The following is a 26540-nucleotide window of genomic DNA, read 5'->3' as shown; positions in this document are numbered from 1 at the left end:
AGTATATTGAGCATCATTGCATCCTCTCCCAGCTTCTTACCTTGTATTTCCCCACTCTCACGCTGTCAACTGTGCCTCGCGTATCTTAGTGTTGTGTTTGAAATTAACTTTTTGTTAAGCCCTTGCAATGCCTCCTAAGCACTGTGCCCCTACAAAAGATTCCTCTTGTGAGCCCAAGAGGAAGAGGAAGATGATGATTGTCAGTAAAAAAATTCACACTTTTATGTATGTTAAAACCGGGCAGAAGTTATGCCGCTGTGGCACCTCCATTATGTAGTGAAGTAATCGACACTGCGCTACATTAAAAGAGACAAAGGTAATTTCCGAAAAACTGCTTCCCTTGTTGTATTTCCCCACTCTCGTTAATGCTGTCAACTGGGTCTCGGGTATTTTAGTGTTGTGTTTGAAATTAACTTTTCGTTAAGCCCATGCATTGCCTCCAAAGTGCCGTGCCCCTACAAAAAATTCCTCTAGTTAGCCCAAGAGGAAGAGGAAAATGATGACCATCAGTGAAAAGGCCCCACTTTTAGATATGTTAAAACAGGCCAGAAGTTATACCACGGTGGCACGCCATTATGGAGTGAAGTAATCGACAGTGCACTACATTAAAAAAGACAAAGCTAATTTTTGCAAAACTGCTTCCCTTGTTGTATTTCCCTACTCTCATTCACGCTGTCAACTGTGTCTTGCGTATTTTAGGGTTGTGTTTGAAATTAACTTTTCGTTAAGCCCTTGCAATGACTCCTAAGTGCCATGCCCCTACAAAAGATTCCTTTAGTTGGCTCAAAAGGAAGAGGAAAATGATGACCATCAGTGAAAAGTCCACACTTTTAGATATGTTAAAACAGGGCAGAAGTTTTGCCGCGGTGGCACGCCGTGATAGAGTGAAGTAATCTACAGTGCGCTGCATTAAAAAAGACAAAGCTAACTTCCGCAAAACTGCATCCCTTGTTGTATTTCCCCACTCTCATTCACGCTGTCAACTGTGTCTCGCGTAATTTAGTGTTGTGTTTGAAATTAACTTTTCGTTAAGTTCTTGCAATGCGTCCTAAATGCCATGCCCCTACAAAAGATTCTTCTAGTTAGCCCAAGAGGAAGAGGAAAATGATGACCATCAGTGAAAAGGTCACACTTTTAGGTATGTTAAAACAGGGCAGAAGTTATGCCGTGGTGGCACGCCATTATGGAGTGAAGTAATCAACAGTGAGCTACATTAAAAAAGATGAAGCTAACTTCCGCAAAACTGCTGCAATAAGCTTCAATAAAGAAGTGAAACGTGTGGTAACTCCGCGTAATAAGAGAATTGTAAAAGTGGAAGCATTAGCCTTGTGGATTGCTGATTGTAGAAAATGAAATGCGAGTTTGGACACTAATATGATCAGGACAAAGGCCAAATATCTCTACGATCAAACCTTGCCTGATAACGACGACAAAGGGGATGCTAAAGAAGCTGCCTAAGATGATCCTGATGAACCTCAAGCCAGTACTAGCTCTGCCATGAGTGATTCGCCTCCTCGAGGACGAGGCTTTACAGCCAGCACAGGCTGATTCGATAAATTTCAAAAGAGATACCGCCTCAAAAGCATATATGGTGAGTCTGCCTCTGCCAACACCGATGCTGCTCGTCATTACGTGGAGGATGAGTTTCCTAAGCTCGTATGTGACGGCAGTTATCTCCCTGCCTTTTCGACTATCCTAGGGATAACACTGTTCCTAACACAGGTAAAGGGAATTTTGATAGAAGAAAAAAATTACTTTTCCAGGTACAGTGTGGTCCCCAAAGCTCTTCCATTTCTCTAGACTCATGAGAGGAGGGCCTGTTATTATGAGAAATATATGGCTTCTGGTGATAATTAACAATGTGGTAAGAATTTAATCTCGTTAGTGAGTACTGTTTCCCAGTTGGTGACGTATAATCTGCTAGCTGACAAATATATCATGGGACGGGAGGGGACAAATTTCTAGAGAGCCTAAACCCATTTTTCTCCCTTATATACTCTTGATACATTAGCCTTTTGTCAGGGAAGATTATATTTCTCTATTATATTTGATGATTCCTTGTTCTAGTCTGACAGGAAAGTCCATGGGAACCACACTGAATAAATTGTCTGGCAATTTTCAACTTCAAGTTGTGTAAACATTTTCATTCAATCTAACCCAATTTTTCTTTAATTTACCTCAACAAACATCATTTTTAGATCAGTTAAGTATACCTTAGGTATGTATGTTGGAAAACTGGAAGGGAAGGCACGATTATTAGTTGAGGTAAATTTTTCTTAAATTTACCTCAAAAAACATAATTTTTTAGATCAGTTAAGTATATTTTAGGTATGTATGTTGGTTAGTAACCATAACATGATTTTAAATATTTCCATCACTTCTTATCCAAATAATGAAATGAGAATTTCTGTCTTATTCACAATACATCCTCATGTATCCTTTTATATGCAGTACCTTCGGGTTGTAGTTCTTAATTTGCTTTTGCCATTAATCTTTTAATATTATAGATTTAGTAGTACTGTACTTTTATTTGTGATCTACTTATTTTATGCTTTTTGTTTTTCTTGCATGGTTTTTCTATTTCTTCTCTTGAATATGTCTTATAATCACTTATGTTTTTATAAAAGTTCATGCTATAAATCTGGCAATAATAAAATTTATTTATCCGGTACAGGGTTTTGTAAGTTCTCATATATCTGTGGCCTATCACGCAGGTTATCAAGTGTGGGTTCAGGCATTAGGCCCAAAAGATAAACCTCTCCTGGATAAGAGCACTGCCTCAAAATTCACTGGTCCTCTTATCACACAGTTGGTATCTGGTGGTCTCTACTTAGAACAGTCATACATCATAGCAGTGGCTGCAGAAAATGAACAAAAACTGGGTGATATTTCCCCTTTGGTTGTCTTCAGTCTAATTCCAAATTGTAAGTCCCAGCATACATGTTTAACAGTTAAAAGTCGGCAGTGGATTCCAAATGGCTGTTTTTAGTTAATGACAAAAGGGTTTCAGGTATTTGTTTCAGGTATTTATTTTACCTATGATGATTAAAAATGATTAAACAAGTAACAAGTTTTCTTTCAAATAATCTCAAAAGCTAATAGCAGCAAAATGGAGACACTTGCTTACTGAAGGATTTTGGATACTGCTTGCTGGAGTAGGAAGGAATGCTATAATTATCTGCACTACAGTAAAGTGTTCTGCATCTGAAGAAAGAATGTGAGCTCCAGAACATCATGTTATATAATAATTAGATTGTTCAAAATGTATGAAGCATGGCAATATATAGAGTTATAAGTGTCCTATCAGTACCGATTCAGTAACAGGCTATATGTGCGTGCTTGCATTTACAGTGTCTGAATTTATGCCTATCAAATTTTTTTTTAGTTTTAATGGAAAATCATAAAAGATAAACCCCTTTCTATTTTTTAATGTGATAGACAAATATTTCAAAAGTTAATCCTGAGAATTATTGTAAACATTTCATGTAATGACAACATTATTCATCATTTGAAAATGTGAATCATTGTGTTGTGCATGAACGAAATAAAAATTTCCTGTGTGAGAAAATTATTTCAAAGTACGCTATGACAAAATTAACTAATATACAAATAGTTTCCAATGTCTTGTCTATTATTTGCAATAGTGACGAAGAGTAATTCAATAAACTGAAAAAACAGATATATTGATGGGATAGGTTAGTGATACAACAATTAAGATCATCAGTGAGTCACAAGGTAAGCAAGCTGAGTATATTGAAATTAACAATTATCAAGGTTCAAAAAACAAACGATGGTGAATAAGATACAATATATTTGATAGATGTTATGTATGCAAGTGCATGTGATGTATGCATATGCAGATATGGTGCATTTGCATGAATAGATAGAAGACATAGAGACAACCATAACAAAGATATTTGACAATAATATTGTTATATCAATGAGTTCCCTTTTATTACTACAAAAAATAAACCACAAGAATGTTCTCCTCAAACTAATGTGGATTGTAGGTATGCTCATGTGGATGTGATAATAGTTTACTCCGCTGTTAATGTATGCATGAAGATTTACTCAAGAATATTTTCTGACTTATACAAACACTTGTATTTTAGGTTGGCCATAAACACATACAGTATTTAGTTTAAAATGTGCGGTCATAAACACATGAAGTAGTACTATGTTTAATGGTGTATTCCATTGGGACAGCAGTTAGTGAATTACCATTGTTAGGGGAGATCAACCCCAATACCCTTTGATTTCTATTTTCAGGATCTACTTGGACATTACAAAAGAGACTTCTGTATCTAGTTAAAGAGAATGGAAGAAATCCTTTGCCTAAGGCAGTGGGTTTTTTTCTATAATTCATGCATGAATACTATACATTTTATTGCCTCTGATAGCCAAATATATACTTAAGTAGGGGCTACTTAAAGTAAGCAGCAAGTATGCATTGTGAATGAAAGCATTATGAGGGAATTACTGTATATTTGAATAATTTATGTATTCAATATAATTAAGGGTATATGATCATTCAAGAGTTCAGATAATGTGGTTGTACCAACGAGTGAATATTTGACTAACCACAGACAGTTATAGGGTTCAGAATCCCACCTAAGATGTACATAAATTGTGAAGATTGCCAATGCACATTGGATGAAAACAAGGTGCATAGTGAAAAGGAGAGGATAAGAGATGTATAGTTTTGGGGTTTCTGTCTTGAAACCTCCCAAGTTTAAAGGAAATGTCCAGTGGTATTTGTGGGAAACATTGTTACAGTATGAAAAGTTAGAAAAGTGTTACAAACTTGTCATATGTGTGGCTTGATCAACCAATAAATGTTGTCTCAGGGCTGGAGTCTCCAAAGTAAAAAACATATCCAACTTAAATTTTCGTTAAGTCAAGATGAGGAAAACAAGATCTGAAGGGTCACATGAATAGTATTCTTCCTGGTGTGTCTCAAAGGAAGGGATGAGTAGGATTATTGATGTCAGGAGTCTGTTGAACATGTTTTGACTTCGATACTGAAAAGGCTGATGATGATGTAGTGTACCCTAGTATTCATATCACCATATGCCACCAAATAAACTTAATACTCCCCTAAAGGGGCAAGATTATTACAATAAAAGTAAATGGAAAATTTTAGATTTTTATGGTAAACATAGACATTTAATCAGCTTTGAGAAGGAAGCCACATAAATGTCAGGCAAGTATCAAAATAGTTTTATAATTAGAATTCCATTTGTGTTTATCTTCATCGGAAAAGAGGATTCAGTCCTTACAGTGTTTTTTGGAGAAATTTAAATAATAAAAATACAATGTCAGCTTATATGTGGATAGGGCTCCTAGGTACCATGGAATCTCTCAAGAATTTTGTTTTAATAGATCGGCTAAAAAGAATGATTTCAAAATACATCTTGATCATCATTGGGACAGGACTTCTCATTTAGACACGAATTGCATTCCGATGATTCAGAACTAACTAAAACTGGTGAAATGTTGAGACTACCTTTAGTGTTTGGTTCAGGGTGTTGCTTGAAGTAAAGTTCCCAGGCATGTCTCTTTTCAGCGATGTTTCCAGGAAGGAGGGGATGTAACCATATATTATCTTCATCTGTCAGGAAAGTGGTCAGTGAAGTAGTCGCTACACATAAATTACCTATAGTTTTTAGCTGTATTCCAGGGTCAAGGCTAAAAGGCTTCTATGGTGATGGGGAAGTACATAGTGATTATTGCAGACAACACAACAGCATAGAATTATATTTGGAAGAAGGGGGCGTCCAGGTTGGAGTCCTTGTACCATATAATGAAAGTACTGTTATCTTTAATGAACCTGATTGTGATACTTCTACCTCAGTTTATTCCAGGGAAATTGAATATTCCAGCAGGTTACTTTAGCAGGAAAGTACAATTACTGCTAAATGAGATGCCTCTACGTCCTTTAGTGTCCAGCGATTTGGAGTTGGTTGTTTGGACCAGATACAGACATGTATGCAACTTCCCTCAAGAAGAAGATGGAGGTATTTTGTTCTCTGGCTCTAGATCCCTTAGCATAGAAGGTCAAATCTGGACTTGTATGCTTTTCCTCTATTCTCAATGATTTGAGCAGTGATGAGAGAGTTTAGGGTATCTTCAAACAGCAAGAGGGCACTTGTGGCTCCTCTTTGGCCTTGACGAGAGGGGCTTAATGATCCCTAAGATCAATCCAGTCTCAATCAATTTTGAGGATAGTTCACCTAACCATATGGAACCTATTTACTGTTTTCTCAGATAGAAAGGCTTCTGTTGGTCCTCTAAATTGTCTAGCGTAGGTTCCAAATTGTAGTCTACCAATAATTTGTGTCAAGAGACAGTAGGATGGTTGATTGGTGCAGTCCCAGGAATGTCTTTCTTACTACTGTAGGACTAGTTTGGTTGATAATGCCAAGTTTTTCTGTTTCTAGATTTATAAAAAGGAAATTGTCTTTCTGTTATTAATGGCTATAGGACATGATTAATACCGAGCTCAGATAACTTGTGTAGGATTTATCCACCTTGGGTATGATTGCAGATGTACTTAGGTCCTTTGCAAGTGAGAATTCTAGAGTTATCAAGTCTGTTTATTGGAATTTAGATGTTGTGATATACTATCTGAAGAGTCCTCGTCTTCAACTTATGGAAGGGGTTTTTTTAAGGAGAAAAGTCTTCCTCAATTTGCACATTTTCTCATTGGAAAAGGTGAATTTCACATAGAATCAGGTTTTTTTTTATCCAGTTAGAGCAATTAGATTTTATTTTGGACTAAGCAGCAAACATTGAAGAAAAGGTTTCTAATTTGTTCTGTTGTGTTAAGATTCAAGAGTGTTATGACTTTTCTTATTAATGGTTTAGTGACCAAGGCTATTAGAGAATTGGGTTTAAGTCAGATGAGGTCCTTAATACTTTGTGTTTATGATGTTAGAAGTGCAATCATTTCCCTTAATTTCTGTAGAAATCCCTTTAGACAGAATTTTTGTAATAGCTCAGCGGCATACCAAATCGATTACCCATCACTACTTTAAATAAATATGTTTTTCTTATAAGAATTACCGAGCATTGGATGCTGTAGAATCTGCAGGTGATTTTCTAGTATAAGTTCTGTAGTATCTAAATTGTATATTGTGAGGTGATCAGTATTGATTAAATGATATAAATCTTTATTAGATTATAGTTTTGTAACAAGTATTGGGAGCTGGGTAGCCATATTAGAAGATCTAGTGTAAAGTATTAAAAGTGAGTAATTAGGAGTATTTTTTTATCAATTACATTTATTTGATTTCATATTTATTTTTAGACCATCCTGGGTATGATAGATTTTGGCAATGTGGATTTTTGCAGTTTTTGGTTTTTACCTTTAAACTTATGTTTATTGGAGACGAATCTCGTTTAATTCTTGTAAGTATCTAAACTTAACAGTTCTTCCTTTACTTGAATCAGATGGCTCTGCCACTCACTGTACAAAGGAAAAATCAACTGTTTTGGTCTCGAGAAATTAAAACACTCTTGATGAACCTAGATGGTTATGTTAAGCAGTTCTTCTAGGAAAAGGACACTCCAAAATCAAAACGTCATTCTCTAGTCTTGGGTAATACCATAGTCTCTGTACCATGGTCTTACATTGTCTTGGGGTAGAGTTCTCTTGCTTGAGGATACACTCGGGCACACTTTTATATCTTATTACTCTTCCTCTATTTTTTAAGTTTTTATAGTTTATATATGAAAGAGGATTCATTGGCTAGATTCATCAATGGATAGTCAGTTCCTTGTGATGCGCAGCACCTATCTAACTAAGACAAGTGACTCCTGCCAGTCCATACTAATCCCAGTAAGATCAACTGCTAGGTATCAGGAGTAAAAGCCGAAGAGACAGTTAGTCCATCACCTTAAACACAATCCTCCACCCTGCTGCCGTTGACTTCATCAAGATTTAGGGGGCCATTTCCTCCACACCCGAAGCTCTCATTACTCCACCAGGTTGCTCATCCGCTTATACAAGTATAACCTTTGTCAAACATGGATTGCTAAGATATACCGCCTAGCAAGGTATATCCTTTGCGTCAATAGGCATAGGAGGAGGTGATGATGATGTATGAAAGATTCATATTGATATTGTTACTGTTCTCAAAATATTTCATATTGTTCCATATTTCTCTTGCAGTTTTTTTTCTCCTCACTGGGCTATTTTTTCCTGTTGGAGCCCTTGGGCTTATAGCTTCCTGCTTTTCAAACTAGGGTTGTAGTCTAGCAAGTAATAATAATAATAATAATAATAATAATAATAATAATAATAATTGATAATTAATAATCAACAATTACTGATTAATAAATAATAATAATAATAATAATAATAATAATAATAATAATAATAATAATAATAATAATAAACTAGGGTATTAAATGGATTAGCTTTTTCCTTCACTGACCAACCTGCATTAGAGTGTGGGAGGTAGCCAGATCCAGGTGAACACCAGGCAAAGCTCATAGAAATGAGCAGAATTTTTTTAATAAAGCTTATTATATCTGTACTCGCCTTGGGTTTATCTCATGTCCCCTCCTCCCTGCTAAACTAGAGATGCCAAGAGGATGTTGTAGAAGTTAGGCCTTTATAGACTAAAATTATCATTATTAGTTGGCTTGACCAAATGTTCTTAAGAGGGGCTGGACTATTGAAGTGAAAGAAAATAGGATATTTTAAAATTGTGATTATAGAAATAAATTTTATCATCAAAATTTTGTTGTTGTGTCTTCTGGAACCACACACGGTTATAAGGATTCTTAAAAGCTTGCTAGGTTATTAACATGCAGCACAGTGATAATGACATCCAATATCAGTCAACATCAGACTGTGCCAGCATAACAATATACTGTACATAACAAAACTTACCCAACATTGGTTAAACCTAGAGTACCTAAATATAGGCACTCTAGTTAAACCTATCACAGTCCTTTCAGAGGTTTTTTCTTCTAATTAGACTTTTATTTCTATAGTGGGTGTTCTGTATCACTTGACTTCAGTTGATTAAAATACTTTATCTAGTATGTGTAGAATTCCCATTACCTATTGTAAACGAGTACAGATTTTGGGTTTTTCTTATGCAGCCATTCCTGTCACTATTTTTGTTGCCATAACTATGAATTTGAAAAACATTACACAGGGCTATGGCTCCCTCTGTATGGAGTCAGGAGTCCCAAGGAGCCGCCCGCCCCTCCTAAGAGAGGTTGTGTAAAAGAAGCATTTTCCTTTTATTACATCTGACAAGTCCTCCTCGATTTCTTCACCTTAGAAAAAGTGACAGAGGTGAAAAGGCGGTATTTTTATTTCTTACTCTTCTAATCGCCGTAGCCTTAGTAGAAGCGATTGTTTTGCTTTGCATTAGTACAGTATGTATAAGGTTTATTTTGTACACTTCTTAGTTAGGGATAACAGAGGTATGTCTTTCAAATTTGTAAAGGCTATATTTTGTGCAGAATGCAAAGTGAATAAGCCCCTATTTGCTAAAGTGGATCCTCGTCAAAATACGCACCTTGACAAGGACTCGCATGTACCTTACTTGCACAATGTGCCAAGTGTAATTGGTTATCATAGAAGGTTATGTCTGATAACTTACATTTAACTGAAACCAGAGCCAAAAATGGGGAAGGTAAATCAAAGAAAATAGCAAAGAGTATAAGTTTGGGGTCAGTTTCCCATACCTCCCCTTCCCTTGCTCCCCCCTCTTCAGGATGTATTCTTGCATAGGTCAAGTTGGTGTTTTTGGAATTCAAAATGTAGAAGTGTTTGGTCTTGATGACTTGAAATTGGATCTTGTATTTGGATTTATTTGTTTATTTTACCATGTATATCGGATCATATACCTGTTTCTGCTCATGCTCTTGCTTTGGAACAGGTCTTGCCAGTTACCTAATCAGGGCATGTGCCTGTTTTTAGAAACCCCTATAAAAGAAGGAAAATTCTCTCTCCTCTTTGCAGAAGCAATTTGGAAGTTGTTTTTTAAAGAACTTAGAACGAATAAAGGAGTGGATTTGGGTATAAAAACTCTTGTGCCAAATTTTATACGCCAATAGGTTTTGTATGAATATTTAGGTCTCAAGTAATATTGAAATACGTGAAGAACAGTTTTAATACTATTGCATTATTCCATGAAGGAGAGTTGTTTACTTTAGAAAAATATTAGTATCTTGAGTTCTTTTTTTCCAATGATGGAAGGATGTTTAGTGTGATTGTATTCCTGATTCTCCTGAAATGTTTACAACAACAGATAATAAAACAAATGTATCTGATGTACAACCAATCATTAACATTGCACCACCCTATGAGATACTGCATGCTTTTAAAGTTTGAACATCAAACTTTGGTAATGACAAATACCATAGAGACGTCCAAAATAAAGTAATTTTTGGCGAAATCTATTGTTAATAGAGTAATTATTAAATAACAACATATGTCAGATTTATAATCTATTTAGGAATGTTCTTCATATCCAGAAAAAATGCAGGAAACCTCTATTTTATAACCATATGAGTAGGATTTGGATGCTGTATTCTGATAATGTAATTAAAGGAGAAACTACATCTACTCAGTCTAAAGTTTCCATGGTATTATTATCTTTTTTATTGTTTTTTTTTTTTTTTTGTGTAACATTACGTGAGTTTTTCAAACCGATTTTAAAGCCTCAGTGGTGAAGATGAAAGATTTAAGGCCTATTTTTGTAAAATCAATCAATTTATTTTCTGGTGATAATTTTCTAAATTAATATTAGAATCATGAAGTGTGTATTTAATTCTTTCTTTGATGATAATTTGTTTCTACCTCTAATATTCCTTTCAGTAGGATTTATCACTGTAAAACTCAAAATGTAGAAGTAGTTATAAAATTCTTAGTCGTAGAGTAATCATACAATATTGTTAGTTTACACTATTTACTTACAGGGATACTGATTGATGCCCTTGGCAATGAATAGTTGGTTGTTGCCAAATTGTGTGGTCTGAAATCCTTATGCAAAATGCATGACATTCAGACTAGTAAACTTTAGAATATAGTTTTTGTTTGATTGTATTCACCCCGTACAGAGCATTTTCAATTGAAGTGAACTCTTTTAATATTCGTTGTCCAGTGAATTTCAAGGTTTTTCTTACCAAAAATTTATTCATGATTGAAAGACGTTTTGTGTTCGCATTATTGATTATAATTTTAGTTTTACAGTTTCAATGTATTTATCATTAACTATGAAAGAGTAGGTAAAGTAGAACTTACACGGTTAGCATTTAAATAAGTTGGCTGAAAATTACCTTGATATCTGCTATGAAGAGAAATGCATTTTAGAATTGTTTAAACAGGCATTTTAATTCGTAATCATGCTTGCATAGATATTGATATTGGCCAATGTTATTTTTGTAGCTTTCCTTGATGTTATCAGTGCATGAAAGGATAGTTGTAATTTAATTTATCAGTGTAGAAAAAAATCTCAAACTTGAAGCAAATATTGGACTAAATCACATTTAAAGATAACTCCATTAGTGAATATAGTTGACAGTGGTTAAACATTATCTATTAAATTTCATAACCTATGATAAAAAGTAAAATGCTTGAATATGAGCATGACTATTAATTATGGAAGCAGCTGTATGAGTTTCTTGAAATAGAAAATTTATTGGTTAATTATTTTATTTGACATATTAAAACTTGCCTTCTTGCGTTCACAGATCGCCGCCCTGACCAGTGTCATCTTGGTTCAATATCTCTAGAAGTAGGAAAATCGGTGCAGCTATCAAACTGTGAAATTGATTGCCGATGCATCACTCCTCCAGAATTTACCTGTGTAAGGCTAGATACCTGTGATGCAGTTAGAGAAAAGCAGTCTTACAAAGGTTAGTCAGTGCTTGGATACCAAAAGCATTAAATTACAAATTCCTACCATAGAATAAGTTATGGTTTCTTGTAAAAGTAATCCAGAGAAATATAGTTAAGATAATTGATTTTATATTTAAAAAATATTCAAGTAAAGTACTGTATGACTTTAAGGCTTTGATTAATAAATGTAGGCTACCCTAAAGTTTGTAGATTATGGCATGTGAGTTTTATGCTGATACTTGCTTGCTTAATTTAATTATAAAAATATAGGTTATTAATTGATATAAGGCCATTACATTGATATAAATTGTTCACGGTCTGTTGTGTTTTATGTGCCAGAAATCTTATTAATTAATCTTCAGCAATTCTATAACCTCGATATCATATTTTTACTGTCTGGCACTGTATGTTCTAGAATATTAAGGGGAAAATCAGAATTTTGAAAACAAAATTTCTGATTTCTATAGTCGTCTCATGTCCATATTGCTGCTTCTCCCGAAGTTTGGTTAAATCGGCATTTACCTGTATAATTAAAAACAAAAATATTAAAATTCTCCCATTTCCTATGCCTTCTATATATACTTGCCTTATTATCTTAATACCTCTAGGCAGTGGGGAGGGGTGTGCACATGTATGTGAACGGCAGACAACATTAACAAGTAACAGGAAAACATTGAACAGTTAACTTTACAAAACACATTGACAAATTGCAGAAAACATTAACATTTAACTTTATGAAGCATATTGAAAAATGGCAGAAAACAACACCTAACCTTACGAATAACTTAAAATTAATTTTTTTTTTCTTTTTTTTTTTTCTTTTTGTACTTTCTAAATATCATAAATTTCTTCATCATTTCCACTTTCCTGTTTTTTTTCGGATCACTTTGAACTTCCACTTGACTATCCAAGGAAGCTTGTTTCTACCTTCTTAAAATGTTCTTGAAATGAGTCGGGCAACATCATTACACTGCACAAGAACACGACCTGTGTAAACCTTTTGGGGATGTCTATTTTTTACTAAAGATTGTACTGTATGAAAAGCAGCTAGAGCCTGTTTAATTTCTGCCATTGTCATATGATTCTCTTCTTCCTCGCTGCTAGAGAACTGTTCTTGAACGATGTTCAGTTGAATGACCTCCAACTCCTTCAGGCGGTCCGTCGCAAGCTCCTCTTGGTGCTCCTCGAGAAGCTTATTAAATATCGTCCTTATCCATGACCAGCCCCATGGACCTCCCGAGTGTATGATCTCGTCTACCTCAGGTTGCGGAACAGGTTCAAGATCGTTAACTTTTTCGGCTTCGGCTACAGCTAGGCTTACATGGAATCCTTTGAAGTCTCGTATGAAGACGGCATCAGGCCAAAGCTTCTTCCACGAAGAGTTCAAGGTGCACTTCAAGACCTCCTGCCAAGCTTGATTGATGAGTCTGAGGCATATCACATCGAAATACTCCTCCCAAAATTGATGAAGGGTGAGGTTTTGCTGTCAGTGATTTCGAAACATCTCTTGAAAAGATGTTTCATATATTGCTTCTTGAAGTTGGAAATCACTTACTAGTCTATGGGCTGGAGGAGAGGGGTGGTATTAGGCAGAAGATAGAGAACTTTGATAAATGAATTCTCTGCTAGGATATCTTTCTTAAGGCCAGGAGGATGACCAGGGCAATGTCCAACACCAGCTGACATTTCAGAGGGAGGTGCTTCTCTTTCAAATATTTCCTGACAGTCGGACCAAAACAGAGATTTACCCACTCGGTGTATAACAGTTTTGTTACCCAGGCTTTTGCATTAGCCCTCCACATCACCAAAAATTTCTCTAGAACTGTGTAGGCCTTGAAGGTTCAAGGAGTCTCTGAGTGATACAACACAGGGGCTTCACCTTACAATCCCCACTGACATTTGCACAAAGTGCAAGGGAAAGCTTATCCTTCACAGGCTTATGCCCGGGTAGCTTCCTCTCTTCCACCATGATGTACCTCCGATGAGGCCTGTTTTTTCCAAAAGAGACCAGTTTCATCACAGCTAAAGACTTGCTGGGAACTGTAGCCTTCCTCAATTGTCAACTTGTCGAACGTCTTAAGGGGGCCGGCCGACTAATGCCATTTTTTAAAGACAGGGCTTTTACATTCATACAACTTAATAAGGTGACTTAGGACATCTCCAAACTGCATAGGATTTTTGCCTCTGACCGGTTTTGCGACGCCAGGACGATTTATCCTGAAAATTAGTGTTTTTCAAATTCTATCTCCTCCCTTGATACTTAATACTAAGACTTGGGATTACTACCCTATATTGACCTGATGTAGACCTCCAATCAAATAGTTTTTCATTCTAAAAGTTTTTTTTTGCTAGATATGAGTTTTTTCCTTATGGTAAATAAATAAAACCTGTAAATCAGGGAAAAAAATAAGAAAAAAAAATGAAACAAAAATTGGAAAAAGGACTCTATTTGATTGTTTTATAGTGTCTTTCTTAGTTATATACCAAATTTCATTGCTATATCTTTTAAAAATAAGGGAGAAGGTCAATAACTATAGTTTTGAGATACGGGCATTCAAAGTTTTCTTTGTATTTTTATAAAGACAATATTAATAAATCATGATTATTATGAATTTTATGTTCCTTTTTTTATATTAATAAACCTAAACAATATAATTTATCATAATTCAATCATAAATGAAGATCCCTTTGCTCAATATCTTACTTCTTTAGACTCCTGTCAGGTGAGATGGTCGCTCCTTCATCCACATCACTCTCTCTCTCTCCTTCGGTAAATCCAATAATATAGCCGATATTACCCACTTCTGAACTCTTATTAGGGCAAATATTCTTCTTCTCCCTTATGTTAGCTAGTTGTTAAAATTGTCTTTTCCTCTTTGACATGATGAAATTCTTGCCGAAACCAAGAAAAACAGACGTAAAAGCGAGCGAATGTCAGAGGTCAAATTCAAAGATGTACTCTCTCTGAGGTTTGTTAGCACTGAAGGGTGTAATTATAACTTCCTGTCTTGTGATTCATGGAATCCATACAAATCCCGTTGCTCACAATTTGTTTTATATTAAAATGTAATAAATACCAAATTTATGATAACAGAAGAAATATTGCATTTTCTTGAGATACTTTTACTAATTACCCTATAAATATGAAAGTAAGTGGCATTTTGACAAAATATTTTGTATATGCAATCTCCATATCCATACGTAGGTCAGTGAATTTTTTCAAAATCTTGGGTTTTTTTGTCCTATATTTCCACATATTGGCTTACTGGCCGGCTCCTTTAACAAAGGCTTCAGCCGCTTTCGTGTCCGAGCTGGCAGCCTCCCCATGTCACACCACTGAATGAATGCTAGACTGTCTCTTGAATTTTTCAAACCAACCCTGAGAAGCCTTGAACTCTGGGAGTATCTGCTGCGATGTCCCTTCTCCAGCGTCGTCTTTGGCCTGATCATGCACGACATCACTGAAAATGGCACTGGCCTTGTGGATGACTGTCGTCTCAGTGATTGTCTCTCCAATGATTTCCTTGTCCTTAATCCAAAGGAGAAGCATGGACGTGGATCCTCTTGCTGGGAAAAAGTCTCACCCATAGGAGGTGTTGCTGCTTTGATGGCTTTCTTCTGCTTAAGGATGGTCCACGGATTTTGGCCATATTCCTTAGCGATCACACTTAATCGCATGCCAGCCTCCTACATCTTGATTATCTCTAGCTTGATCTCCATAGAAAGCATCCTCCCCTTCTTTCCCTGAACATCAGCAACATTCATGAGATCCATGGCTAATAACATATGAGTTGAAAAATGCAAAATGATATAGTACTGTACAGCAAGAAAAAAAAAGCACAAAAGCAAAATCTCCAACACGAATTCAATGTAAATGATAGCAATGCCTAAACAAAATGTTCGGAAACTCGCATATATAGATGCATGATGGGATAGAGCAGGATCCTATGGCAGTAACTAGCATCAGAGTAGGGAGATTAGAGTTTGGCAGCACACAAACTTTATAATTATTCTCAGCAGCCGGGCAAATCTCGTTCTGTATCATGAAATTTATTTGTAATATAAGGCGAAAAATCTTCGCGTCTCCTTTCATGTCATGAATTTTTTGTATAAAAAAAATTTTGTTGATAGAGGTATTATTATGTGTGTGTATGTGGTATATATATATATATATATATATATATATATATATATATATATATATATATATATATATATATATATATATATAGGTAGATAGATAGATATATATATATAAATATATATATATATATATATATATATATATATATATATATATATATATATATATATATATATATATATATATATACATACATACATATATATTATAAGATGGTCCCATATCTAGGAACCAAACATATAACATCATATATATTACGGCTGGCAAGCTAAACAACCTCTCGAATTCCAAATTCACCTGTTTGCTTTTACATTAAATCTGTTACATTTGGAAATATTAATACCCAAACTCGGAGACAGTTATATAACTCCAAGACAGCGATACATAAAACACTGAATATCCAAAGTTCTCTTAAGTATACTCAAACAAAACTGGGTAATTATTCTTAAGACTTATTCAAACAAACTCTTACTACGATCCTCCACAGAATACGAGCGAGGCCTCAATAAACAATGATGATTGAAATAATACACTCTTTACTAAAATAAATATATTCTATATAAATTACAACACAAAGAATTTACATAAAAACAGAATAAATCACTCGGAATATTAAGTCTGAACAAAGCTTAGATTAAGACAAAAATTTCACAATCTGAAAATCGTATAATCACTTGACTTGGAACATTATATCTGAATAAACCTTAGACTAAGACAAAAGAAGTAATACTTATAAAAATTACACAATCACTTGTTTCACTTGAAATTAAAGCTGAATACAATATTTAAGTTTGTTACTTGATGAAAATAGATAACCAGGTAACGATAGAAATACCTATCACCTTATTACAGGGCCAGTTACAAAAGGTCTAAGAGAATTTTTATGAATACTCACTGTTTGCAAAAACCTGTCACACCAAAACTCTGATATTTCACGAAGCATTTTTAAAACAATACTCTGATCTGCGTATGAGAGAAAGAGGGGGAGATGGCTATGTCTTAAGGTTGAAATTCTCTATCTGATCTATGCACCCATGCGGTCGCTATATATATATATATGAAACTTAGCTACTTCCAGAATGTTCCAGGTCCGAGATCTGGGGGGTTGGCATAAGGGCGTCAGAGTTACCAAGTACTGCTCTCTCGAACGTGTACTCAAGCAACAGGGAAACGAACTCTCTCAGTCAGCTAGCTCCGCCCACCCTTTGTCCCCGAAATAAAAAAACAAGATAACATTTAACACTAGGATTCTCGAGAACCTTTCAAAGCACATGGCACAAAATAAGAAATGCATATTTCCTCTCAAACATGATGCAGTGCCTCATAAAAATATAAAAGAACATTACACAAGCCCTTGCTCACATCTCGCACAAACCACATAACACTTTCAAAAAGATTACGTAAGACTTTGTAACCAAATACGTGAAAATAAAAAGTAAATTCTTAAAAATAACGTCAATGTACATATACTGACTTGAATAAAGAATACAGTGAAATTAACAACGGACATCTTACATAATTTACATAATAAACTTAAATCTACACGAGAGGAACTCATCTTTCGGGATGGCTATTAATCTCTTCAATGCACAAATGAAATATATAAATAAATCATGAATAAAATATTGTATTTACTCTACACTAGACCAGCTTCGTAAGATAGCTCCTACCAAAAAAGATTATTTATTCCGGGCATGAATCCATCGATTCAGCCCGAGATAAATAATCTGCAACCATGTTATATTTACATGATACATGCTTTACATTAACACAATAAGGTTGCAAACATAGTGACCACCTAGTTAACCTTTGATTATTTTTTTTTATGTTATTAACAAAAGTTAAAGGATTATGATTGGAATACACCGTAATCTCAATCACTTTGTGGTCAATTTACGTAAATTACAAATTTGTTATTTGGGCTCAGCCATGTCGTCCTGATGGAAGGTTCCTTTAGGCAGCTTTCTAAGGTATATTTAGCTACAGTGATACTCCCAGAGAATTGACCATAGGTCTCCAGAATTCTAACTCCTGGGGCGAGTATCCTTAAGAAAATTCTTAAGGATATCGCATAATATCAGGGGACGTATTTCTTGATACGACACATGGCAATCTTCACCCCGAATAGAGTTTTCGCTCTGAGGGGGAAGAGTGGCGAAAATGAAGGGGAGCCGTCATCAAGGTTACCCAGTGGATCCCCTTCTCGTACTACTAGAGGGCCACTCATGGCAGCTCATTCCTTTAATAGTAGCCAATTAAGCACGGTGTATCTCCCACTCGCTCTCGGTGCTTTGTTACTATTCCTGGATTATTATCATGCATTCTCCAGCATATTCATACTCTGGAGAGTTGATTATTCAATTTCTGTGTATAATTTTTAGCTCCCTTCTCACAGTTAAATTAGCATAATTTAGATGTGGTTAGCGGAGCACTGCCATCACCGGAGGCGCCATTTTGCACGCTGTCGTACGCCATGAATGCTTAATTTAGTCAGTAGTATGACGTTCCCGGTATTTAGCTTTAATGAATTATAGCTATTCAGGCAAATTATACTATTAAAGATCAGATCATGCACGTAATATTTCCTCTTCTGTGAAACGTTTCGATCATATACGATAGGGTCTCAGTGATGTAGCGTAGCCGGGATACTAACTCGAGTTAGGCTAGCCTAATGCGTTTTAGTATACTTTAGTAACGTTATCCCTGTTTACCCTCTTGTATCGTTTTATCAATTCAGTCAGAGATAGCATATCTCCTAGAATTACTAACATAATTCGATAGTCGTCTCTTTTAGAGATTTAACGGTAAACCCTTCCTTCCCTCTGAGTGCCACCATTAGGCGACAACCCTATCTTGGTCTTGCCATAGAGTAGTGTACTCCGGCTTGACTGGGATAGTGTTTCTGTCTTCCCTCTTTGCCGGTGAATATCATGGCTTTGAATTATGACAGTAACTCAGAGTATTCAGTCTTGTTGTCAGCAACTCTACTGACGGGGGACTAGTCATTCCCCTGCCGGTTCACAGTTGCAGGGATAGGAAGCCCGGCTTCCCTAGCCCACAACCGAAAGTGGTAGTACAATTGCCGCCACCTTCCCCCTTGTGGTCTAGAAGACATGACTTGTATCTGGCAAGGTCCTAGGCTGAGGAATCATTATTCCTCTGCCGCCTAAGATGGCGCCGGTATAGAAACTATGTTTCTGTGTTTGTGGCCGATAGTGGGAGGCAGACGTGCCGCCTTCTTTCGACACAAAATATAAGACCCTTTCCCTTCCCCTTTCTGTCCTTTAGTGATGGCCTAGCCGTCACAACATCTGTGGCTGGTATTCTACAATCTCCCCGCTTGTCAGGCGGATTGCGATGCCGGCCAGGCTCCTACAAAGGTGGCTTGATTGTCGCTTCGATCTGCCCCCTAACGGAAGCAGGGCTCCAGGAAAGGTTGTGCCGGCCATGACGGCTGCTAGTGGGAGACCCTTATAACTTTGAGTATTCTTCAGTCCTCTCTTCGACTGCCATCCACAAACTCTGGAACCGGCAGAGCAGCTGGCAACAGATACTGTGGCTGGATGGAAGCTAGAATTATTACATTCTTCCCCTTCCATTTGAATCCTCATTCTGGAAGAAGGCAGTAGAGACAGTAGTCCCTACAACCCTAGTTATTGTACTAAACTATAATAATACGGTAGCCCTTCTCTCCATGCTTTCTCTCTCTCTGTCGGCTAGTGCCGACAGGTACTAGCCTAGCCGGTAGCATGCCGGCAGAACTACAGTATAAGATTATACAGTAGCCAGTATTTCTGCAGCATAGTACATACTGCAGTTATAAAACTATAGTATACAATATACAGTAGTATGTTTTCCAACATATTCTGTGTATCCTTTCACAGTCCATTGTTGAGACCGCTAAATAATGTTGAAGTGAAGTATTCCTTCAATATCCTGATGAGCCATAGGTCATCAGAACGTAATATCTTTACCCTACAATATTAATGTTCCAATTGTGGGAAGGTTAGTGCTAGTATACACTAACTTCAGCTCTAGAATTTAGAGCTCTTCCGCCCTAGATTTCCCTAATAAGGAAATTTTAAATATTAATATTGAGGGAAGTCACAGCAATTGCTTGGACAGGAGACACAGATATGTGTCTTTCCTATTTTCTTTCAAGCTTACTATCCTAAGCTATAATGATAATAGAAGGTGCTAATTTAATGCATGAATTTAATTTATCAGTGTGATAGATTACCCCATACTCATTTCACCTTTCTCTTTCCTTACAGGAGGAGGCCAAGGTGGAGTGTGAGGTGATGTACTGAACTACAAGAGTAAGAACTTTGTGGCCACACCATGTGCAGGTCTCATGCCCCCTGCTCCATCGCAACTGAAACCCTTGAGATATTGGGAACCCAAGGATTGCAACGTCTACTCGGCCTTGATGACTGAGGGTTTCGGTGATCGCATGACGACGGAATCGAGGGATACTGCGAGGGAAACGCTTCGGAAGTGGGTATGACGGTTCCAAAAGAACTCTCCGGGACCTTACCTACCAAGCCACATGATCAGAAGCCTGCTGTTCCCTAAGGCAACAGCTGATGCTGTCGTACCTCAAGTACGACCTGAACCTCCCTGCATACAGCTTGCAATAGAGGCCGACATCAACGAGGCTCTACAAGGCATGGACATCCATCAGGAGAGGATGTCAGAAGTGTCCTTTGACACCAAAAAGGGGCTCTTTCAAGAGGACCCTGATGAAGAGGTGGCCCAACCACCTAGAGAGGAAGAAGATCTCGAGTCGACAGAAGCGGAGGAGCCTCTTCTATCTGTGTCGGCATTTCAGCCTGTGCCATCAACTTCTTCGGCTCCAACTCCTCAACCAGACCTGCTGGGCCAAGCGATTATGGCCCAGATCCAGCAGCTGGTTTACACTCTACGTAAGGAAAACGTAGGTATGAGGAAGGAATTCAGGGAAGCAAGCCGCGTAGTTGCTTCTCGTGGGTCATACAAGCGACCCAAAGTGTCTGACCTGCCACCATGTTCTGAAACCAATCCCTGGAGGTATGCAGAGTTCATGCCCATGATGAATGGGAAACTCTACATCTCGGAGAAAATGGGGGCCATCCCCCTTGATGACATTCAATTCTGGCCAAACCTTTCGGCTTACCCAGAATGTTTCATCCAGCTGAAGAGTGAGCCGGCGTCTAAGGAAGAGACGGAACCCAAGGAAGTCATGGTTTTTTTACCATGACAAGGCACAGGCTCTCTTGACGAGTAGCCTGAAGAAAGGAGGCTATACCAACTCTAAAGTTTCTGCGTTGAGCAAGAAGCACCCTACCTTCCTTGCTCCTTCATCCAGAGCTTTCCTCTTCTCGTCGAAAGCTCTCCACAGTGTGCTTAAGGCAATTGATGCAGGCAAACCATGTCCTACGCTAGAGGAGTCTAGGCCATTGTCTCTGGCCTAGAAGGGTTGGAACGAGATCCACCTTACCTTCTCGGTATCGAAGCTCGACGCGGACATCGCAGGACAGCGAAGCTGTCGGACTTTCTCCTGAGAAGAGAACAGGAGACAAAAGAGAGACTAGTCGCCTCTCTGTCCCTCCATAACTGCATGGAGATGTGTGCAGTCATTGCAAGCACTCCAGACATGTATACAGTCCTAGCCAAGATGCACATGGCTACCCTGGTTAAGGACTTGTATGCTTTTGTGAAGGCCAGGAGGGCCTGCAGAGAGTTCGTGTTTGCCAATGCAACGGTCAAACACGAGCCCAGGAAGTTGATCACTTCCTGTATCTGGGGCAAGGACCTCTTCCCAAAGGAAGCAGTCCAAGAGGTAGTCGCCAAAGCCGCCACAGAGAATAGGAATCTTCTCCAAAAGTGGGGCATCTCTGCCAAGAGAAAATCTTCCCCTGATACTGGTCCCCAACCTAAGAGGGAGATGAAGAAGCCAAGACTGCCCTTTCGACCTGTGCAACATCCCACAGTAACCATGACCACGGTGCCCCAAATGGTTGCTCAGCTGCAAACCACTTTCCAGGTGGTGCCTCAACAGCTGGTAGCCCAGTCACCAGCATTTAACCCAGGTTTTGAGAGGCACACCACTACCTTTCACCCGAAAGGTAGAGGATCTAGACGAGGCTCCTCAAGAAACCCCTCACGAAGTAGGGGAGGACGTGGTTAGGGAGGCAAACCCTCCGGATCATCCAAGCAATGAGATTCTCCAGGTAGGAGGAAGACTTCTCCACTTTCGGGATCGTTGGACCTTCGATCCCTGGGCCCACAGCCTAATCAAGAATGGACTAGGATGGAAATGGATCAGATCTCCACCTTCATTTCCTCAATTCTTCCAAAACTCCACCCCCTTATTGGAAGAATATACCTTAGAACTCTTGAACAAAAAGGTTATAACGAAAGCAAAGTCCATCAAATTCCAGGGAAGGCTGTTTTGTGTTCCCAAGAATGACTCGGACAAACTCGGACATTCTTAACTTGTCTCCACTCAACAAGTTCATCGAGAACAACAAGTTCCAGATGTTAACCCTACAACACATAAGAACCCTGTTACCGAAAGGGGCGTACACAGTCTCAATAGACCTGGCAGATGCTTACTGGCACCTTCCAGTCAGCTGCCCCCTCTCCTCCTACCTAGGATTCAAGCTACAGAAGACAAAGTATGTCTTCAGAGCCAAGCCCTTTGGAATAAACATAGCCCCAAGGATTTTCACGAAACTTGCGGACACAGTCGTACAACAGACACTTAGAAGGCGTTCAGGTAGCTGCTTACCTGGACGACTAGCTGGTGTGGGCAGTATCCAAGACTGCTTGTCTGCAGGCAGCCACAAAGGTGATCCAGTTCCTGGAACATCTGGGCTTCAAGATCAACTACAAGAAGTCTTGCCTCTCTCCAGCTCAAGAGTTTCAATGGTTGGTAATCCATTGAAACTTGCATTCACACCACCTTTCCATTCCACATAAGAAGAGGAGAGAGATCGCAGGTTCTGTCAAGAGACTACTGAAATCCAACAGGATTTCAAAACGCCAACAGGAAAGAGTGCTGGGCTCTCTCCAGTTCGCAGCAGTAACAGACCCAGTGCTAAGAGCACAATTGAAAGATGCGTCAGGAGTCTGGAGAAGATACGCATCAGACGCTCGAAGAGATCGACAGAGACCGACACCGACCTTACTGCGATCACTTCTGAGGCCGTGGTCGAAGGTCAAGAGCCTAGCAAGGACTATTCCCTTACAACCACCTCAACCATCGGTTTGTCATCCACACAGATGTTTCAACGAAAGGATGGGGAGATCATTCCCATTAAAGGAAAGCTCAAGGGACCTGGTCATCCCTGTTCAAGACCTTTCACATCAACATTCTGGAGGCCATGGCAGTCCTCCTGACGTTGAAGAAGTTATCCCCTCACAGATCAGCCCACATCAAGCTGGTCTTGGACAACAAAGTGATAGTGAGATGTCTGAACCGACAAGGCTTGAGATTTCCCTACATCAACCATGTGATGTTAGCCATCTTTCGCTTGGCAAGAAAGAAAAGATGGCACTTATCAGCAGTTCACCTACAATGGTTCCGCAATGTGACGGCGGACGCTCTATCCAGGCGAAAGCAGATAGAGTCAGAATGGTCCCTAGACGCAGGCTCATTCTCCTTCATCTTGGAAAAAGTCCAAGAACTGCAGATCGACCTCTTCGCAACGAGCAACAACAAGAAACTACCTCGATACGTACCCCCATACGAAGACCTTTGGGCAGAAGCGATGTCCCTCGATTGGAACATATGGATTCATATCTATCTGTTCCCGCCAACAAATCTCCTGCTGAATGTCCTCAACAAGCTGAGATCCTTCAAGGGGACAGCAGCAGTGGTGGCCTAAGTGGCCCAAGAGCAATTGGTTCCCTCTGGTGACAGAACTGAGGCCGAGGCTGTTTCCTCTACCGAACCCAGTTCTGTCCCAGCTGGTTCAGAAGTCGACAGTCTACGCTTCATCACTGAGAACCCAAAACCTTCATCTCATGATTTTCTCGCCTTAGCAGTCAAGAAAAGGTTTGGGATTTCGAAAGACAGCATCGACTTTATAGAAGAATACAAGTCAAAATCAACCAGAAGACAATATGAATCGTCTTGGAAGAAGTGGGTCTCTTTTGTTAAAGCAAAAAAGTCGACAGAAATCTCGATAGACTTCTGCCTGTCCTTCTTCATCCACTTTGACTAGACCTCTTCTATATGCCTTCCAGGTGGACCTGTCAAACGAAATCTTCAACAAGATTCCGAAGGCATGCACTAGACTTAAACCAGCAGCCCCACTGAAGCCCATTTCATGGTCTCTGGACAAAGTCTTGCACTATGCTTCGAACTTGAACAATGAAAATTGCTCCCTAAAGGATCTAACACAAAAAATTATATTTTTGTTCGCTATAGCCTCAGGGGCTAGAGTTAGTGAAATAGTAGCCCTATATAGAGACGAGGGTCATATTCAGTTCACAGAAGAGGGAGATCTTCCAACCAAAAGGTAGGGTCCCTGGAGAATCTGCCCTCTGAAGGAAGATGTCTCTCTATGTCCAGTAGAGTGTCTAAAGAACCTCAGACTTCAAGGGAGGACAGCTCTTCATAGGCGAAACCTCAGGATCAAACTTATCCCTGAAACAACTGAGGGCAAAGCTCACCTACTTTATTCGCAGACCGGATCCTGACAGTACACCCACAGGTCATGATCCAAGAAAAATTGCTTCCTCGCTGAACTTCTTTCAGCATATGGACTTTGATAGACTCCGCTCATATACAGGTTGGAAATCCTCTAGAATCATTTATAAACATTATGCGAAGCAAGTGCATGAAATCAAACACTTTGTGGTGGTAGCAGGTAGTGTTGTAAAACCTGTCGTCTAGTGCTGCGATGAACAGTGAACTGTTTGGGACTTTACAGTTAATGGATGAAAAGGTGTTAACACCTTTAAGTGTAATATCTTTTATTAAGGGTCACCCTGGTGCCCCTTGGACTGTTCTTTATAGGTGTAGAATCTAACCAATGATACCAGTGCTGTGTGTACATTCGTACGCAGTGTTTGAACTTATCCAGCATCTAAAGAGAAATTATCTTAATCATTTTGCAATATCTTGAGTGGCCCTATTTAACATATATTTCTTCCCTTACAGGTGATAAATATATATGTACTTTAAGAATATTGGTTAATGTAGTAATTGATTCTGTTTTAATACATTCGTTGTTGTATTTATTTTGGTCTATACAAATAAATACTAAAAATGTATTTGCGTCTTATTCGCCCCACAAGTAGCTGAATAAAACTAGCCAGAGTCCTTTTATTTATTTCCTAAAATAAGACACTAGAAATTGCTTCTATGTGTGAACATGCTAGTAGTGAGTTAATTCCATTTTGTTCTTACTTATACAAAACCTTCTAGCTTCTATAGTCAGTGTTGACAGTTTCCCTGCAGGGGGCAGGAAGCCCTAAGCTAGTTCTAAGCTTAGCGGATATGACAAATAACGGTAGCATCATATATCTATGTGGTCTGGTGACCATATAGAAGCTGATTCAAGGTAAAAGCACTTATACAAACCCACAGATATAGTACTTTCAAGTAATTCTCTAGTAAACTTCCATCAGGACGACATGGCTGGGCCCAAAAAACCAATTTTGAAGCAAAGAGAAAAATCTATTTTTGGGTGAGATAGCCATGTCGTCCTGATGTACCCGCCCTCATTTTCTAGAAAAGGAGCATATGTAACAAATCCCCACCCGAAACTACTCTATCTGTAGCCATCCATGCTTAATTGCAACAAGGAATGAGTTGCCATGAGTCACCCTGTAGTAGTACAGGAAGGGGATCCACTGGGTAACCTTGATGACAGCTCCCCTTCATTTTCGCCACTCTTCCCCCTCAGAGCGAAAACTCTATTCAGGGTGAAGATTACCATGTGTCGTATCAAGAAATACGTCCCCTGATATTATGCGATACCATTAAGAATTTTCTTAAGGATACTCGCCCCAGGAGTTAGTATTCTGGAGACCTATGGTCAATTCTCTGGGAGTATCACTGTAGCTAAATGTCCCTTAGAAACCTGCCTAAAGGAACCTTCCATCAGGACGACATGGCTATCTCACCCAAAAATAGATTTTTTGCTTTGCTTCAAAATCCGTTTATTGCTGCGATCAGCACCAGCAGTTCCGTTTCAACTGTCGAGTCGACTCGTTGCTGCTTTTTCAGCTTCGATGACATAAAACCAACAGGGTGAAGAATTCCTTCCTTATCGTCTTGCAATAAGACAGCTTCAATCCCATTATCCGACGCATCCACACCCGGTGCTTGAAGTATCAGATTCGGAGTTAATATGGCTTTCCTCAGATTTTTCCATTTTCCTGATATCTTGATAACGTAGGTCCGGTCACTGCCCATCTCAAAAATCTGGAATGGTTCTTGGAACTTGTTGGCGAGATGGAATCTCTTTCGATGAATAGAGCAATACCTGATGTCCTACTGCAACCTGTCTGTTCGTACTCTTCATACCAACCCTT

The 26540-nt window shown here is 38.4% G+C and overlaps 1 protein-coding gene across 7 annotated transcripts in view; it reads left to right on the top strand.

Moving 5' to 3' along the window:
• The window catches only part of LOC137653849 (kielin/chordin-like protein), a 352325-nt gene that overhangs the window by 276065 nt on the left and 49720 nt on the right, over positions 1 to 26540 (top strand). For 6 of the 7 annotated variants that reach the window (XM_068387520.1, XM_068387509.1, XM_068387513.1 and 3 more), the window contains 2 exons: positions 2715 to 2924; positions 11719 to 11883. In XM_068387520.1, the coding sequence (XP_068243621.1) occupies positions 2715 to 2924; positions 11719 to 11883 (375 nt within the window). The remainder of the gene's footprint in view (positions 1 to 2714; positions 2925 to 11718; positions 11884 to 26540) is intronic. The other variant, XM_068387528.1, reaches the window with a different exon arrangement.

This window comes from Palaemon carinicauda, chromosome 1, assembly GCF_036898095.1.
Source record: "Palaemon carinicauda isolate YSFRI2023 chromosome 1, ASM3689809v2, whole genome shotgun sequence".
In the NCBI taxonomy this organism is placed as follows: Eukaryota; Metazoa; Arthropoda; class Malacostraca; order Decapoda; family Palaemonidae; genus Palaemon; species Palaemon carinicauda.
This window is presented reverse-complemented; position numbering and strand designations above follow the sequence as displayed.